Source organism: Trachypithecus francoisi, unplaced genomic scaffold (assembly GCF_009764315.1).
Source record: "Trachypithecus francoisi isolate TF-2019V2 unplaced genomic scaffold, Tfra_2.0 Lachesis_group3, whole genome shotgun sequence".
Lineage (NCBI taxonomy): Eukaryota > Metazoa > Chordata > Mammalia > Primates > Cercopithecidae > Trachypithecus > Trachypithecus francoisi.
This window is the reverse complement of record NW_022681468.1, coordinates 150,432,297-150,451,864: the sequence shown is the minus strand read 5'-3', so window position 1 is coordinate 150,451,864 and position 19,568 is coordinate 150,432,297. Positions and strand designations below refer to the sequence as shown.

Sequence of the window (19,568 nt, the reverse complement as noted above, 5' to 3'; positions counted from 1 at the left end):
CCTCTCTCCCTCCCTCTCTTCTTGAGCCTCCCTATTCCCTGAGACACAGAAATATTGATATTAGCCCAATTAATAACCATATAATAGCCTTAAATGTTCAAATAAAAGGAAGAGTTGCATGTCTATCTTTAAATCAAAAGCTAGAAATGATGAGGTTTAGTGAGGAATGCTGTTGAAAACCAAGATAGGCCAAAAGGCCTCTTACACTAAACAGTTAGCCAAGTTGTGAATGCAAAGGAAAAGTTCTTGAAGGAGAAAAAATTGCTACTCAAGTGAACACATGAATGATAAGAAAGCAAAACAGCCTTATTGCTAATATGGAGAAAGTTTTAGTGGCCTGGAAAGAAGATCAAATTAGCCGCCACATTCCCTTATGCCAACACATAATCCGGATCAAGGCCCTAACTGTCTTCAATTCTGTGAATGCTGAGAAGAGATGAGGGAGCTGCAGAAGAAAAGTTAAAAGGTAGCAGAGCTTGGTTCCTGAGGTTTAAGGAAAGAAGCCATCTTCATAACATAAAAGTGCAAGGTGAAGCAGCATGTGGTCATGAAGAAGCTTCAGCAAGTTATCCAGAAGATCCAAGATAATTGATAAAGTTAGCTACAGATTTTCAGTGTAGATGAAACAGTCTTATATTGGAAGAAGATGCCATCTGGGATTTTCACAGCTAGAGAGAAGTCAATGTGTGGCTCCAAAGCCTTATTAAAGGACAGACTGACTTTCTTGTTAGGAGCTAATACAGCTGCTGACTTTTCAAAAGTTGAGGCCAGTGCTCACTTACCATTCCCAAAGTTCTAGGACCCTTAAGAATTTTGCTACATCTCCTTTGTCTGTGCTCTATAAATGGAAAGGCAAAGCCTGTATGATGGCACATCTGTTAAAGCAGGGTTTACTGAGTATTTTAAGACCATTGTTGAGACCTACTGCTCATTGACAGTGCACCTAGTCACCCAAGAACTCTGATGGAGATGTACAAGGAGATTATTGTTGTTTTCATGCCTGCTAACACAACATCCATTCTGCAGCCTGTGGATGAAGGAGTCATTTTGACTTTCAAGTGTTATTATTTAAGAAATACATTTTACAGGCCGGGCGTGGTGGCTAAAGCCTGTAATCCCAGCACTTTGGGAGGCCGAGATGGGCGGATCACGAGGTCAGGAGATCGAGACCATCCTGGCTAACACGGTGAAACCCGGTCTCTACTAAAAAAATACAAAAAACTAGCCGGGCGAAGTGGCGGGCGCCTGTAGTCCCAGCTACTCGGGAGGCTGAGGCAGGAGAACGGCGTAAACCCGGGAGGCGGAGCTTGCAGTGAGCTGAGATCCGGCCACTGCACTCCAGCCTGGGCGACAGAGCGAGACTCTGTCTCAAAAAAAAAAAAAAAAAAGAAATACATTTTACAAACTTATAGCTGCCATAGATAGTGATTCCTTTGATCTGATGTATCTTAGCAAAGTAAATGGAAAAGCTTCTGGAGAGGATTCACCATTCCAGGTGCCATTAAATACATGATTTATGGAAAGGGGTCAAAATATCAACATGAACAGGAGTTTGGAATATGATTCTGACCCTCATGGATGACTTTGAGGGGTTCAGTACTTCACTGGAAGAAGTAACTGTAGAAGTGGTGGAAATATCAAGAGGACTATTACTAGAATTAGAAGTGGAGCCTGAAGATGTGACTGATTTGTTGCAACCTCATGATAAAACTTTAACAGATGATTAGTTGCCTCTTATAGATGAGCAGAGAAAGTGGTTTCTTGAGCGGTTCCTGAAGATGCTGTGAACATTGTTGAAATGACAATCGAGCATTTAGAATATTTCATAAACTTAGTTTTGAAGCAGCAGCAAGGTTGGGGAGGATTGACCCCAGCTTTGAAAGAAGTTCAACTGTGACTCAAAGGCTGTCAAACAGCATTGAATGCTACAGAGAAATCTTCCATGAAAGGAAGAGTCAATCGATGCAGCAATCTTCATTGTTGTCTTCTTTTAAGAAATTGCCCCAACCACCCCAGCCTTCACCAGCCACCACCCTGATCAGTCAGCAGCCGTCGTCAAGACAAAACACTCCGTCTGCAAAAAGATTATAACGTCCTGAAGGTTCAGATGATCATTTGTATTTCTTAGCAATAAAGTATTTTAAAATTGAGGTATATACATTGATTTCTACAGACATAATGCTATTTCACACTTAATAGACTACCATATAGTGTAAACATAACTTTTTTTTTTTTTTTGAGACGGAGTCTCGCTCTGTCGTCCAGGCTGGAGTGCAGTGACTGGATCTCAGCTCACTGCAAACTCCGCCTCCTGGGTTTACGGCATTCTGCTGCCTCAGCCTCCTGAGTAGCAGGGACTGCAGGCGCCCGCCACCTTGCCTGGCTAGTGCAAGTAGAGACTTTTTTTAGTAGAGACGGGTTTCACCATGTTAGCCAGGATGGTCTCGATCTCCTGACCTTGTGATCCGCCCATCTCGTCCTCCCAAAGTGCTGGGATTACAGGCTTGAGCCACCGCGACCGGCAGCATAACTTTTATATGCACTGGGAAACCAAAAAATTTGTGTGACTTGCTTTATTGTGACATTTGCTTTATTGAAGTGGTCTGAGACTGAACCTGCAATGTCTCCGAGGGCCGCCTGTGCTAGCGTTCATCTGAGTCATCGTCATATAATGAGATTTGAATGGACATTAAACATGGGAAGGCACCACGCAAATCACTCTTCTTGTTTATCTAAAATTCATTTCCATTAAGTCTGAAGTACTGGAAAGTCTAAAATAGACAATGCTAAAGAAATTTTTTTTTATTTTCAAGTAAAATAGAGGATAATTAGGTACTAAAGCATGGCATAGGGATTCATTGCGGTATGACATTCACTGAAACTTGCCTTTTAAAAGTAGGAGTCATTTAATTATTTGAATGGAAGTAAGTACTCAAAAACAGCTTGTTCTTAAGCACTTCCAATTGCTTATAATTTTTAATCTATATACAGCTCTTTGTCCTGTACAAGTAAACTTAAGTATACTCTATTTTTTCAAATTTTTAAAGCCAAGTTTATTTTTTTATTAATTTATTCAACAAATATTTATTGTTTGTGTACCATGTGTCAAGTGCTATTCCAGCACTGGGAAAACCACAGTGAGCAAACCGCCGTGGGCGGCAGTGGGAAGGGAACAGGCAGAAGGCAGTCCAATAACTGCACAGCCAACCAGGCAGTCATAAGTGCCATGAAGAAAATCAGGGTGAGGGGTCTAGAGAGTGTGACAGTGGAGTGGCTGTTCTTTACAAGGTGTTCAGGAGAGGCCTTCAAGACTGAAGCAGAGGTCTGAAGGAGGCCAGTGAGCCCTGTAGCACCAGGCAAGTAGGAGGCAAGAGCCAGTTTGGAAAGCAGTTCTTTTCATCCAGTCTTAGAAGGTTTATCAGATCGATTTGTACAAAAAACTCTAGTAAAGTAAATAGAACAGCAAAAGAAAAACCCTCCACAGCTTGGCTTCTGCCTCCTTTTTGGTTTAGAAGTGGTTTCTCTTTGACATGATAGAAATTGCCTACTTTCCCCAGCTTTCCTTAGAAGAGCTTTTCTTAGAATAACCTGCCTCTTAGACTGTAGACTCGTGTTTCTGACTCTAAAGTGAAATATATCCAGCAAATGCCACAGCTTCTGGTGTAAGAAAAAATGCATTAACATCACCCAACAAGAGCTGTGCTTTCTTTGTATTTGCTCCCCAAGAGAAAGGCAGGATACCAAATGAACTAACTTTATATTTTTGTGTACAATGACTTCTATTATTATTTACCACCCTGTTAAGTCCCTTTAGAAATGGTTTCAAGCATATAATGAAAATAAGAATTTTTAAATTGCTTCATTGTAACTGAGAAAAGAAATATCAATGTTATGTTCCTCATCTGCAGAAGGATTGGCACTCTTTACCTCTTTGGGGTTGGGTAATCACTCAGGAAGGGTCTCAGAAACCTTTGTTCCATTGATTTATCAACCCAAGTATGACTTGCGTCTCCTGGGGGTGAGGGAAAGGGGCTTCTTATGTTCACATAAAGAATGTGTGAAAGGGAGACCATTTTCTTCCTCATTCTAGATGTGAATGCTTCTGTAAGTGGAAATAAAGTACTTTCTAAGTATTTATCAGCCTCTTATATAAAATGCTTTATAAGTATTTATCAGCTTCTTATTGAAACATTACTAACAAGGAGATAATGAGGCCTTTAAGTATTTGCCTCTGTACTCCCAACAGAATATTTTCAGTATGTTGCATAGACAAAGCTCTGATGTTAGCAATGAGTATTCTCTGCCCAACTCTCATTATGTAGACAGGTTTTCTAGTTGGGAAGACAGCGTTTACTTTCATGCAGTCTTAAATGTTTTATCAGATTTATTTCTAAAGAAAACTATTTTATTGGATTTATTATAGAGAAAATGCCAATAAGTTGAATAGGTCTACAAAAGAAAAGTGAAGCTTTTTATTTACCTAAGTAATGATCTGTCTTGATAATAACACAATGCAATGGGCCCTTTAAAAGCTTTTTCCTGCTGTGATTGTCTCATGTACCAAATTCAGAATATGTCATATCGAAATGAATAATGGCCTTCTAAATGGGCCTCTGACTGCCGATTTGCTTTCCTGTTCTGTTGCCTCTCCTGTTTGGGCCTTCCCATTATTTGATCATTTGTGGTTGATTTTTACGCGTTTAGGTGATGATCTTTGAACTGGCTTACCACGTGCAGTCATTTCTCAGTGAGCATAACAAGCCCCCTCCCAAGTCTTTTCACGAAGAAATGCTGGAAAGGCGGGCTCAGGAGGAGCAGCAGAGGCTGTTGGAGGCCAAACGGAAAGAAGAGCAGGAGGTGAGATGCCCTTGTCCATGTCTGTGTGCATGGCCAGCCTGGAGGATTGCAAACTACTGTAGGTTTCATCTGTCTCTGCCTACAAACTTATCTTTAAGTTTGGCCCAACCTTTGATTCAAGAAAGGTAGATACATGTGAGAGTATGAAAAACTGAGCCAGGCACGGTGGCTCACATCTGTAATCCCAGCACTTTGAGAGGCCAAGGCGGGCGGATCACGAGGTCAGGAGATCGAGACCATCTTGGCTAACACGGTGAAACCCTGTCTCTACTAAAAATACAAAAAAGATTAGCCAGGCGTGGTGACGGGTGCCTGTAGTCCCAGCTACTTGGGAGGCTGAGGCAGGAGAATGGTGTGAACCTGGGAGGTGGAGCTTGCAGTGAGCCAAGATCACGCCACTGAACTCCAGCCTGGGCCACAGAGCGAGACTCCATCGCAAAAAAAAAAAAAAATACGAGTGATTCCCTCCTGACACTTATCAATACTGCCCCTTAGAGCCCTCAGTCCAGGTCTTAAAGAAATAAAAGAGAAGAGAAAAGAAGCTGTTTAACCAGACCACCTGTAGTCTTTTGGAGCTTGTGAGGGTGTACAGGAATTCACTGTGTTTTAGAGGCTATGTTCTTCTTCCCTGTGCGAGACAAGTATCTCATGCCCAAATGAGTAGCAAAAGCCAGATAATAAATTTTTTATTCAAACATTTAGATATATGTATTTTCTTTGATTTAAAGGATTTTAAAAATAAGATAGTTTACATCCTTATGCAAACAGATTAAAGAAAAAATACAAATGGTTACCATTTGTATTTAAATCAAAGATAATATATACATCTAAATGGTTACCATTTGTATTTTATAAACTCCTGTTTATATCCTATGCTGACAGTCTAAAGCTTTGTTTAAATACAGGTTTGTTTAAATACAAATAGTTACCATTTGTATTTAAATCAAAGATAATATATACATCAAATGGTTACCATTGGTATTTTTCTTTAATTTGTTTGCATAAGGATATAAACTCCTGTCTTATTTTTAAAATCTTTTAAATCAAAGATAATATATGCATCTAAATTTCCTTTTTGATTTTAATTTATTTTTCTAAATGTTTACATTTTTATTTGTTTTTTCTATTTAGCACTTTAATCAACTTATCTAGAGCTTATTTTGATTCAGGTTATAAAAAAAAGCCTAAGTATATTTTTCTTAGGCATTTTCCTAACACATTTATTAAGTAATAATTCTTTAAGTGATTCATAATACTTCCTTTATATGTTTAAAAATAGTTTAATATATTTTAATATTAATAGCAAACTTCTAATAACTGCACAGAAGACACATAACATTAAAAACATGTACTTTCATGTAGGACAACTCAGTTAGAAAAGTATAGTAAGACCAGTTGTGGTGTCTCACGCCTGTAATCCCAGGACTTTGGGAGGCTGAGGCAGGCGGATCACTTGAGGCCAGGAGTTCGAGACCAGCGTGGCCAACGTGGCAAAACCCTATCTCTACTAAAAATAAAAAAATTAGCCGGGCGTGGTGGCTCACACCTGTAATCGCAGCTACTCAGGAGGCTGGGGCATGAGAATTGCTTGAACCCGGGAGGCGGAGGTTGCAGTGAGCCAAGATCATTCCATTGCACTCCAGCCTGGGCAACAGCTAGACTCTGTCTTCAAAAAAAAAAAAAGAAAGGAAAACATAGTGAATAGGTGTAATCTACTGTGTGATAAGAATGCTACAAACCGTTTAGTTGCCATCAATAAAAAATGTACTTGTTTTGATCCTTCTGTAGTTGATAAGCTTGATGATTGGGTGTTCACACACATGTGAGATATGCCACCCCGAACCTTGTCAGGACATCAGCACATTACCTATCTGACATGAAAGCAAAAGAAAGAAAGAAAAGAATTTACTTGTTTTTAAAAAAATCCAAATACTAGCGTTATCCAGAAATATGTAACAGGTTTATCTATAATTATTATAAAGTTGCACCCCCGAAACTTGTTCACTGAAACATTTTGATTTGCATTAATGCTTTACATCCTCCCATTTATATTAAAAATTCACACATGAATGAAAATAGAAAAACGGCCAATACGTGATTTCTGTCCCCTCTTTTTCCACTCACAACCATATATGTAGGTACCTTTTGAACCCATGGGAAAAAAAATATGTAACAACATTAGAACTATCAGGAATAATAAGATAATTTTTTTTTTTTTTTTTTGAGAATGAAATTTCCCATCATAGTGGATTCTTTTTTTTTTGAGACAGACTTTCACTCTTGTAGTCCCAGGCTGGAGTGCAGTGGTGTGACCTCAGCTCACTGCAACCTCCACCTCCTGGGTTCCATTGATTCTCCTGTCTCAACCTCCCAAGTAACTGGGATTACAGGCTTGAGCCACCATGCCCGATCCATTTTGGATTCTTAACCTCGCTCTCCACATGTGTGTCATGCTAGCTGGATATCTTTCAGCACAATTGCTACATGTTTGGCATGGATAGATAGCACACAGATTGGTGTTTTCAAAAAGGCCAACCAGATAGGCCTCACTTGCCTCCTGCAAAGCACCAATAGCTGCACTCGAAGCACAGATCTGTTTTAAAATCCTGAGCAATTTCTCTCACCAGATGCTGGAAGGGGAGTTTGTGAATCATTTCGGTGGACTTGTGGTAACGTCTAATTTCGCGGAATGCCACAGTACCAGGCCTGAAACGATAGGTTTCTTCACTCCTCCAGTAGAAGAGGCAGTCTTGCAAGCGGCTTTTTGTAGCCAGAGGCTTCAACCCGAGAGGCAGAGGTTACCATGAGCCAGGTGCTCTACCACCTGTGGATTTGTGAGCCGCCTCCTTTGTATTATACAAGCCATAGTATAGAGACCTCCTTGCTTACCCACTTCTCCTTCTGCTGGAGCTATAGCTGGTGCAGCGGCAGCTGCAAACACAATTCTCCAGTGCATCTGAACTGCTTGCCTATACTAGGTTCTGTTTGTCAATCATCTGTTCAACTCATCTGTTTTTTCTTGAATCTCCACCACACTCTTTGAATTATTATATCTTTATAATGTTTTAATATCTGACAAGTCAAGCCTACCCCTCCCCATCCCTTCGTCTTCCATTGTTTTTGTTTCTCAACCATTCTCACCCATTTATTCTTACAGAAGATCTACAGAATTGCTTTCCCAGAGTCAAAACAAAACAAACCTCCTGGGATTTCTATTGAGTTTTTTAAAACTTACATATTTATTTAGGAAGAATTGGTATCTTCACAGTATTTAGACTTCCCATCCAGGATTGTTTCTTTTTCCAACCAGTACTATTTGTTTTTGTTTTCTGTTTTTTGGATTTTTTTTTTTCAGACAGTGTCTTGCTCTGTCGCCCAGGCTGAAGTGCAGTGGCACGATCTTGGCTCACTGCAGCTCAAGGGATCCTCCCGCCTAAGCCGCCTGCGTAGCTGGGACTGCAGGTGTACTCCACCGCACCTACCTAATTTTAAAATTTTTTTGTAGAGACAAGATCTCCCTATGTTGCCAGGCTGGTCTTGAACTCCTGGTCTCAACCAATCCTCCGGCCTCGATCTCTCAAAGTGTTAGGATTACAGGCATGGGCCACCGTGCCCAGCACCATTTGTATATCTATTTTTATCTTTTGGTGAGGCGTTCTAATTTTCTAGATATTACTGTTTCTTAAAGTTACTTTTAGCAGTTTTGTTCTTAGGTTCTTATGCCTCTCTTTTCATTTTGTTTCTGCTTCATTTTGTTTATCCTGTGCTTACATTAGCAGTGTCTTTTTTAGGTGCCATTGATTTTGTTACTTATTTTCTATTTAAGTGTGTAGTCTAGTTATTGTTGGGAGTTTGTAGTTTTTTTTTTTTATTATTTTTATTTTATTTTATTTTTATTTCTTGAGACAGAGTCTTGCTTTGTTGCCCAGACTGGAGTGCAGTGGTATGATACTGGCTCACTACAACCTCCACCTCTCAGGTTCAAGTGATTCTCCTGCGTTAGCCTCCCGAGTAGCTGGGATTATAGGCACCCACCACCATGCCTGGCTAATTTTTGTACTTTTAGTAGAGATGGGGTTTTGCTATGTTGGCCAGGCTGGTCTCAAACTCCTGATCTTGTGATCCATCCACCTTGGCCTCCCAAAGTGATGGGATTACAGGTGTGAGCCACCGCGCCCTGCTGGGAGTTTGTAGTTTTTATTATTGTCCTTGTTGTTAGGAAGGCTAATTTTTATTAGAAGATAGTGATTATTTAGCTAACAATTTTGTTTTGACATACTGCTTATAGCTACCTATAAGTTTGAGGTATGTTTTTACATGTTGTATTATTGCTATTATGGTTTTTGGTGAATCTCTTAATAGTTTTGATATTTATAATCTGGAATTTTAGAGGAATAATACAAAATAGAGATCAAAACACCACTTTTAACATTGAGAAAGCTGATTGGAAAATGCAGGTGATTAAAGAATGGCAGGTAGGTGTGGTACTTGGGCCATGGCCACCCCAGGTCCAGGCATTGAGGCTTGCTCAGCCCACCTTCACCAAGCTGACCGGGATCCCCATGGCAGAGAGCAGGTACAAGTGCTTGTTCTCTGCAGATAGACAGATATCAAACAGGAGGGGCTAAGACAAATGTGAAAAGAAGTGAGAAGCCAACAGTGTTGCTGTAGTGGAAGTCTCCTGCACATGGAAACATGAAGAATGGGGAGTAAATGCCCCTCCCCACACATTCTCAAACCTGTTTAAATGGGAATGCCTATTGCGTAAGAACTCTGATAAAACTGATAGAACTGCAGTTTGCACTAAGATGCTGTATTTTCAGATCTCTTAGGAAAAGAGGGTTTGAATTATTGAAAGTTAAAAGATTTTTCTGTCATTCCATAATTTATATGTTGTATAGGTTTCAGAGATTGCCTTTTGATGATGGTTTGATTTATTTCAGCAACGTGAAATCCTACATGAGATTCAGAGAAGGAAAGAAGAGATAAAAGAAGAGAAAAAAAGGAAAGAAATGGCTAAGCAGGTACCCTATCAACTCCATCATAATAAAATAATTTACATTTTGCAAAACAAAGTGTTTTTATTTCCAGTGATGACATCTGTGTTACTATCAGTAATACAAAATAAAATGAAGCACTAAAAATAAATAAATATTCACTGTGTATTTCAGACTCCCCAAATAGGTGGCAAAATTTAGAGTTTTATGTTGTCGGTAGATGATTTAGACTTACATAATTACTATAATTTATCAAATGAGGGAGGGAAAGAGATTGCGGCTTTAATAATTAACTTGGACTAAAATTGTTTCTTTTTGAGACAGAGTCTCGTTCTGTTACCCAGGCTGGAGTGCAATGGCATGATCTCAGCTCACTGTAACCTCCACCTCCCAGGTTCAAGCAATTCTTGTGCCTCAGCCTTCCAAGTATTTGGGGTTATAGGCGTGTACCACTTCGCCTGGCAAATTTTTGTATTTTTTAGCAGAGATGGGGTTTCGTCATGTTGCCCAGGCTGGCCCTTAACTCCTGGCCTCAAGTGATCCACCCACCACCACGGCCTCCCAAAGTGTTGGGATTACAGGTGTGAGCCACCGCACCCGATCAAGAATTCTTAATACCTGGAAAATAAAATGATTTGTTGATACTGAAGAGGGCATAGAAACCATATGGAGCTGCCTGAAATTTCATTCAGTGATGAAAAAGTTATTCAACAGAGCAGATTTAAAAGACAGTGGTGAAACAGGATAGAGTACTTTTTTCTTTATTTTTCCTGAGGTCTAGCTCAAGCAAAAAACCAGTCAGACATGTTTGGAGAAATTCAGATAAAATTTTACTCATTCTCTTTTACATAATTATAGCATTAAACTTAAGGGACACGATGTGGTAGCAGGAAGAGGCACTGAAGCACAAGCAAGCTTCTCCTGGTTTAAAGCTTCAGCTTTTCTACTGCCTCGTTCTGTGACCTTGGCAAGGTGACATTCTCTGTGACTCACTTTACTTGTCCCTTAAAATGGGACTGATAATGCCTTTCTTTCTGTCTTGTATAATTACTTCCACAGACAAGTGTCCTGCCCTGTGTGAAACTAAACCTGCGTAGAAACGTAAGAGGAGATCCCCGTTTCCAGCAGTGCTCCTGTCTTATGCTGGACCTGCCTTCCTGTCAGCCACTCTCTACCCCTCTCTTTGATTCCCCTTCTTCTGTTCATCTCCTGTTACTCTTCTTCCTAACTTCTTACACTGTTGCAAGATTCTAAGTATTTTCATTTATAACATTTACATTTTCTTGAAACCATAACCTGGACTTCAGTTTTTGAGCCAGTACATTTTTAGGCATTAACGTTTTTTTAATTTTATTTTTTAATGACAAATCATAGTTGTATATATTCATGGGGTATATAGTGACGTTTTGATACGTATAATGTATAGTGATCAGATCAGGGTAATTAACACATCCATCATTGCAAACATGTATCATTTCTTTGTGTTGGAAACATTCAATGTCCTCCTTCTAGCTATTTTAAACTATGAAAAGTTGAGTTCACTTTTATTTCACTTGTGAACATTCAGCTTAAAATTTGCATTCTATACTGAATTAATAATTATGTACCATGATTGTCTTCCATTTATGACTTTACATCTAAAGTAGGTTTTACTTTTCTTGTTCTAGGAACGTTTGGAAATTGCTAGTTTGTCAAACCAAGATCATACCTCTAAGAAGGACCCAGGAGGACCCAGAACGGCTGCCATTCTACATGGAGGCTCTCCTGACTTTGTAGGAAATGGTAAACATCGGGCAAATTCCTCAGGAAGGTCTAGGTAAGTCCCTGGGATTTCTGATCTGGGAGAATGAAAGATGTAGAAGGATTTCACTGCATTAAAGATGTAGTGAAATTTGATGGAAATTTAAGGCAATAGTCTTAATAACTTTTTTTAAACCTTATATATCTTAATATATTAGCAATATATTGAGTATACTTTTAGCAATATGAAACAAAATTGCATTTAACACTTTCCAAGTATCTATCATGAATCTAGTTTTGTTGCTCATTCCCTTTTTATTTTTGAGACGGTGTCTCGCTCTGTCACCCAGGCTGGAGTGCAATGGCATGGTCTCAGCTCACTGCAACCTCTGCCTTCTGGGTTCAAGCGATTCTCCTGCCTCCCTCCCAGGTAGCTGGGACTACAGACATATGCCACCACACCCGGCTAATTTTTGTATTTTTAGTAGAGTCAGGGTTTCACTATGTTGGCCAGGCTGGTCTTGAACTCCTGACCTCGTGATCCACCTGCCTCGGCCTCCCAAAGTGCTGGGATTACAGGCATGAGCCACCGCACCCAGCCTCATTCCCCTTTATAACAGCCTATAACCATCACAAACTTGCCTTAGTACGATTTGATTTAACATTTAATAACTTAAATTCAGTAAGTGATTTTAAACATTTTCTTCCATTTGAATCATCATCATCCAGTGTTTCAGTCTACAACGCATTAGGTCCCACTACAGATGTAAGGAGTGCCTGAAAATGAGCACAGGTGGGACATCTGTTATGTGAGAGCAGGAACCCCAGTTGGCTACCAGGGGTCCCCTCCCTAGTACTGAGGTGGGCTCCTGGGCTGTTCCCTGTCACCACTGGTCACTTAAAAGATACTACTTGTTCTATATCTTTTTCACTGAAGAATTGTGACTTTGCTCTCTATTTGCTGTGGCCCCTGTAGACCAGAAAGGAATTTTAGTGCAGAAACCATTTATGAGTGGGGTGAGTTACTAAACAGTGTGGGGACTTCAGCCTTCATTGTATGTTTAAATTATCTCTTGTGAGACTCTGAGCAGAACTTAAAATCATCACTTTGCTTCTATGAAAAGAAACATTTTAGTCACCAAACAAGATTTATATAAACTTCTGTACAGTTTGTTTATTAGAAGGAACCATTTTAGTTCTTTCCCTAATTATCTACTATTAAAAAGACAGTTCAGAAATCATTTTGACACTAATGTTTACCTACTATTAGGGTTAACTAAAGTTTTTAAAAATACTGTTTCTGGTAACCATTCCTTTTTAAGATTATAACTCCTTCCCAATTTAAATTATTTTTGAATCTGGGCATCCAATAAGCAACAGAGTTTGAGGTTGTCAGAGAATTTCACTAGGAAATATCTAACAAATGTTTATTGTATTAGAACCCTTGAATTAAATCAATGATATAAATAAGTCTTTTCAGATACATGGAAAACGATTGTTTTAAGTTTAAACATTTCTATTTTTGTGGCTAACTATAAATGGTGAATCCAAGGTTAGGCTTGTTTTTGAGATCAAAGATAGCTTGCTGGGCATGGTGGCTCATGTGTGTGATCCCAGCACTTTGGGAGGCCAGGGCTGGAGGATCACTTGAGCCCAGGAGTTCAAGACCAGCCTGGGCAACAAAGCTTCTTCCCATCTCAGAGCCTCTGCTGACCCCTCTGCCTGGGCTACTCTCCCTCTGGCATTTTGCTTGGTGAGCTCCTTCTCATTCAGTTCTCTCTCAAATGCGACCTTCTCAGGGATGCCTTCCTGAGCACCCCCTACCCTATTTCCCTGCTTTGTCCCTTGCTCTCCAATTCTCTGTTTTATTTTTTACGTAACACTTAGCACTTGCTGAAATTGTTGTTCACTTGTTTGTTTTGGAATGTGAGGTCTGTGAGTGCAAAGCCCTTGTCTGTGTTTTCCTCAAAGCCTGAAACACTGCCTGGAAGACAGGTGGTAGATGCCTGGTAAACATCTGATGCAGGGAGGGAGTAAGGGAGGGAAGACGACACAGGGAAAGTGGGACACTGTGTTTCTGGTGTTTGTAGAGTCTGCAGCCTCTTTAACCAGGGCAATTTTGCTTCTCTTGATCTGTGGGGTATGTGAAAAACCAGTGAGGTTTTATTTAACAAAAGATTTTCACTGGCTGGGCGCGGTGGCTCAAGCCTGTAATCCCAGCACTTTGGGAGGCCGAGATGGGTGGATCACAAGGTCAGGAGATCGAGACCATCCTGGCTAATAACGGTGAAACCCCGTCTCTACTAAGAATACAAAAAAGGCCGGCGCGGTGGCTCAAGCCTGTAATCCAGCACTTTGGGAGGCCGAGATGGGTGGATCACAAGGTCAGGAGATCGAGACCATCCTGGCTAACACGGTGAAACCCCGTCTCTACTAAAAAAACACAAAAACTAGCCGGGCGAGGTGGCGGGCGCCTGTAGTCCCAGCTACTCAGGAGGCTGAGGCGGAGAATGGCGTAAACCCGGAGGCGGAGCTTGCAGTGAGCTGAGATCCGGCCACCGCACTCCAGCCTGGGCGACAGAGCCAGACTCCGTCTCAAAAAAAAAAAAAAAAAAAAGAATACAAAAAAAAACTAGCCAGGCGACGAGGCGGGCACCTGTAGTCCCAGCTACTTGGGAGGCAGAGGCAGGAGAATGGCGTAAACCTGGGAGGCGGAGCTTGCAGTGAGCTGAGATCCGGCCACCGCACTCCAGCCTGGGCGACAGAGCCAGACTCCGTCTCAAAAAAAAAAAAAAAAAAAAGATTTTCACTGCTGAAAAGAAGAGAAGAGAGAAAAGAAAACCACTCACTATTCTAATGGAAAGAACATAAAGGCCTGATACTCAAAGGCTTCTTCACTGATGAGTCTTTGCCTTTGTTGAAGAACTTTATTTTCTATCCTTCAAGCCTTCTTTTCCCACCTTGAAGGATTCACTTTTTCCAATATTAAGGTAAAAATCAAAAAACATAAAATTAGCCATTTCAACGTGTACAGTTCAGTGTGAGGCTATATTTGTGAAGTGTAAACATAGTCCCCCTAACCCCCTGCCTTGCTTCCAGGATGTTGCTCCTGATAAGTGGGCAATTTGAATTTTGTAGAAGAAGCAAAACTAAAAACAAAAAAACCTCTATAAAATAGCTCATGGTAGAAAATTACCTTCACATATTCAGACTTGCCGTCTTTGCCGATTACTGTAGTGTAGCCCAGAATCTAGAATATATCACCTATTTATATCCACCATCAACAGGATTAGGTTATCTAGTTTGTTTTCCCTATTCTAAAGCCAGGTGTGGTAACTGCTGGCTCCTCATCCTTACAGAGAAGAGATCATTAAGGGTATAAGACATGGGATTGTCTCCGCTCTCCGCAAAAAAACTGGGGAACCATCGAAGTATAAAGATGTAGGGGAGAGGGGATCCTCGATATGTCTCTCCAGACATGGTCCTCTGTTGTTCAGTTTCTCTGGTTGGTTCCATGGAGGCATAGACTGGTTTACTTCAAATTAAACAATACCAGGAATTCTTACTAACGTTGTCTCTACAAAGTGGCTCTGAGTTTCAAATTAAGGGACCTAGAGCTAGCATTTTCTGTGGCATCTTGGTGAGTTAGGCAGGAAGGTGAGACTATCCCTGCCCCTGTGTCTCAGATGAGATCCTTTCTCCATCCTGCCCCTTCATCTACACATTGATCGTATTGGTAGAGCAATCTTTTGGATGGTAGCCCAATTCTCAAGTCCCCACTTGAAAAATTGCCATCTCTCTTCTTGCCACTTGGTTTTTTTTTAAAAAAAAAAAAAAAGATTACCCTTTTTTCTTTTTTCGGGTATCAAGTTCCTAGCTGTCTAATTTCGTCATCTAAAATTGTATTATGTTTAATTCTCTGTTCTTTTTAAAGACCTAGATTAATACTATTTGGTAATTTTATTTGAAACACCCTTCATCCATATAGGTTGGGAACTGCCACAGTTACTTGGCAAAACTGATAACCTGGGTGATATTTCTAATATTGTAGTAATATTGCAAACCTCATGAACATCCATAGTCTGGAATAGATCGTTAATGATGAGACCAGAGTCATAACTTCTGAACACCATTTGTTTGCATCAGAATGGCTGTTTCTGCTGGAGTACAGAAGCTGTTTTACTTATGAATGGATTCAAATTCAAAAGGTTGTTCCAAACCCAGTTCTTGATGAGTCCCAAGTAGACAGTATAAGCATCCAATATATATGAATCTTTTTGGCGAAAACAATAGACATTGATGACATTGCATTTGTCTCTTTATTCCTTCTTTTCAAACTCTGTGATTTAGCTTTTTATCCTTCAGAATTGTTTCTGGTACAACCTGTGCCATGCAGCATGTACCACATTTGTCCTTTTCTTACTTTCACTTTTAAGATTATGTCTACTTTTCCTTCAATACTAATTATTCCTTAATCTTACAGCCGTCAACACTCATTGTGTTTGTGCTTATGCGTCATAATAGGGTGATTCACATTCTAAAACACCTTAAAACCAAGCATTTACACATTGTAAACTAAAGAACAGAAAGATGGCCTAGACTAAAATGACCATTAGCACCATCTGCTGAGGAGGCCAGAGCTGATGCAGAGATGCTTCTGCATAGTTTATGTTACTAAGTATGGCATGTAATTTTGAACCTTTCCTTTTATCCTTTCCTTCATAAAAATCTCAGTGTGTTCCTAGTTGCACATGTAACTTTAGAAGTAGAAATTTGAACAGAACTACAACGTATTTGTTATTTTCTGATGTTTAGAATATGTAGACATGGGTCAGGCACAGTGGCTCACACCTGTAATCGCAGCACTTTGGGAGGCTGAGGTAGGCAGATCACGAGGTCAGGAGATTGAGACCATCCTGGCTAACACGGTGAAACCCTGTCTCTAGTAAAAATACAAAAAAATTAGCCGGGCGTGGTGGCAGGCGCCTATAGTCCCAGCTACTCAGGAGGCTGAGGCAGAAGAATGGCGTGAACCCAGGAGGTAGAGCTTGCAGTGAGCCAAGATCACACCACTGCACTCCAGCCTGGGTGACAGAGTAAGACTCCATCTCAAAAAAAAAAAAAAAGAATATGTGGACATATGTGTGGTGTAAGATATCTGTATCATAATACATAATCTTGTCACCAGTGTGGGAGGGTTTTAAGGAAAGAGAGGATGTGTCGGATTGGAAGCAGAAAGACCAGATAATAACAGAGTATTGCATGTGTCCAGGAGAAAGTTGGAGATGAAAAAAATAGGGCAGGGGAAACAGAGAGGAGAGGGTTGTACTTGAAGACCAATTAGATGCAGATCTAGGAGCCCAAGGAGACTTACAGGTGACCTGTGAGACAGAATGGATGACTATGCCTCTAACCAAAATTAGAGAGCCAAGGGAAAAAGTCAGGTTTAGAGCGAGTGGAGGGAGATGGCAGTTTTACTGACATTGCAATAGTGTGAAGGGTAAATAGTGCAGAAGTGGAAACAGCAAGTGCAGGAGTGTGACTATGAGGGGTGACGGGGTGGGTGGTGCAGGGTTGAGGGAGGGGAATGTGTGGATCAGAAAGATTTATAGGCTGGGGGGAGGGAGCCCAGAGAGAGGGGCTGATTGAACATACAGGAGAAAGGGACTAACTAATAGACTAAGATTCCAGAGGAGACCTCTGTAGGGGATGGGACTGAGGAGAGGAGTAGCCATCCTTCCTCAAAGTCACCCACAAAGAATGAATAGTGCCAATGCCAAGTAACTTTATAGGTGGAACAATAGAAATTGTGGACTGTATTCCTCATTGCATCATGTAATCAGTGAAAGTAAAAGTCAAAATCATGCTGAGAATGAGAGGGTGATCTCTCTAAAGATCTGTCCATGCACTTCATCAAAGTGTTTCTGATAAGTGTTCAATCCTGACCATCGAGAGGTCTCTCCCGTACCTCTTCCCTGCACCCTCTCCCCCAATTTATTGTTTTTGCATTATGATCTAGTTTCTTAGCTATTGCTCCCCACCAGAAAAAAAGTATAAAAAAAGAAAGAGAGGAGAAGTTGGGTTTTAAGTGTTTTGGAGAAGTCATGGTGGGGAATGATGGGAATATCTACCAAAGACAAGCAAGAGACGGAATGTGCGCTCAATGTCTGGAGGCCCGGTTGGAAACCAGGAATTTGTGGCAGCTCCAACCCCCTCTGTTTTGCAGCTTTCTCCAGATGTGCATGTGCATGGGAATGAAGCAATGTGGGATACATGTGGAATTGATCTAAATCACTGCTGACCAGTAGAACTTTTTCTGATAATGGAAATGATCTGTATCTGTGCTGTCCAATATAGTAGCCACTAGCCATGTATGGCTATTGAGTACTTAAATGTGGCTACTGCACTTGAACTGAATTTTCAGTTTTATTTTAGTAGCCACAGCGTCCGGCAGCACAGACCTGGAGTTAAGGGTTTGTGGTTTTCATGTGGAGAAGAAGACAATGGGAAGTGGGGAAACGAATGGCTTTCCCATTAGCACCTCCCACTCAATTCCCAGTAGAAACAGATGTTAGATTGTGGGTGGGCTAATAAACAGTAACAAACAGGAGAAAACGGAGGGACATTCTTGCCTATGTTAATCTATAACATTCCTATGTTAATCTTAAAGAAAAAAATGATTGTTCAAACGTATTGTTCAAATTTGTTTTTAAGGCGAGAACGACAGTATTCTGTATGTAATAGTGAAGATTCTCCTGGCTCTTGTGAAGTTCTGTATTTCAATATGGGGAGTCCTGATCAGCTCATGGTACACAAAGGGAAATGTATTGGTAAGTAAACTAACAAAATCTATTTATATTATTGTAATGGCAAAAGTTAATCACGAAGGAATGGGATAGATTAGACACTGTGGCATTCAGACCAGTGCAGTCCAAGGAAGACCATCAAGCTGGTAGTCATTCTGGCTCCCATCCTTAATGACTGGAATGAGAAGTCACTCAGGTTTCCCCTCATGTCAGATGGAAATAAAAACCTGTGTTTTTGGCTGGGTGCAGTGGCTCACGCCTATAATGCCAATACTTTGAGGGCCTGAGGTAGGAGGATTGCTTGAGCCCAGGAGTTCAAAGCTGCAGTGAGCCGTGATCAAGCCACTGCACTCCAGTGTGAGTGACAGAATGAGACCCTGTCTCAATAAAATAAAATAAAATTTAAAAACCCGTGCTCTTGGAAATATTATTAACGTAAAGATAATTTTAAATCGGTCATTATAATTATCAAAGCTTATTGAAACAAAAACATAATTAAAATGTTAGTAAGAATTTTGCATCATATACGTCTAATGCTGATAAAATATGTATAATGAAATGCATTCTAATGCCTATTACCTTTTTTGTTGTTGAGACAGAGTCTTGCTCCATCACCTAGGCTGGAGTGGTACAGTGGCACAATCATACCTCACTGTAACCTCAAACTCCTAGGCTCACTCAATACTCCTGCCTCAGCCTCCTTAGTAGCTAGGACTACAGTAACACCTGTGGTCTTTATTGACCAGATCTCATTTTCTTAAGTGGATATCCATCCATTTGGCTGTTTCCTGCTTGGCATGTTATACCTGACCAGGAAGACTACCGTATTTTCTATATGCCTTATTTAGAAGTTTTGTCTACTCATGGCTATTTGGAATGAAGCTGGTTCAGCAAATCAGAATTTGAATTGCTCACACTAAAGTCAAGTTTTTGATATCTCTTCCTTTGCCCTAAATGTACGTCATCTTTAGCTAGCCTTACAGATAAAACCAGTAATTGGTATAGAAATCATAGTGAATTTGTCAGTTAACTTTAATTTTCAATCCCGTGAATATTTTTGCCAGAGGTAACAGGTAGCCAAATTATGTGAATTGAGTTTCTTTTGGCATCTTTTCCCCTTCCTCTTTAAGGAGATACAAATAAGCAAAAGAGTTGCCAGGGAGGAGGC

General features: G+C 40.4%; 1 protein-coding gene and 1 non-coding gene across 2 annotated transcripts in view; both read left to right on the top strand.

Annotated features, from left to right (window-relative positions):
* The window catches only part of EIF2AK4 (eukaryotic translation initiation factor 2 alpha kinase 4), a 107,320-nt gene that overhangs the window by 12,356 nt on the left and 75,396 nt on the right, over window positions 1-19,568 (top strand). The window contains 4 exon segments of the mRNA XM_033190602.1: window positions 4,705-4,857; window positions 9,801-9,881; window positions 11,522-11,670; window positions 18,309-18,424. Of these exon segments, the coding sequence (XP_033046493.1) occupies window positions 4,705-4,857; window positions 9,801-9,881; window positions 11,522-11,670; window positions 18,309-18,424 (499 nt within the window).
* On the top strand, window positions 6,634-6,734 carry LOC117071933. The gene has a single exon (XR_004432654.1). It is a non-coding gene; the product is annotated as a small nucleolar RNA U13 (small nucleolar RNA).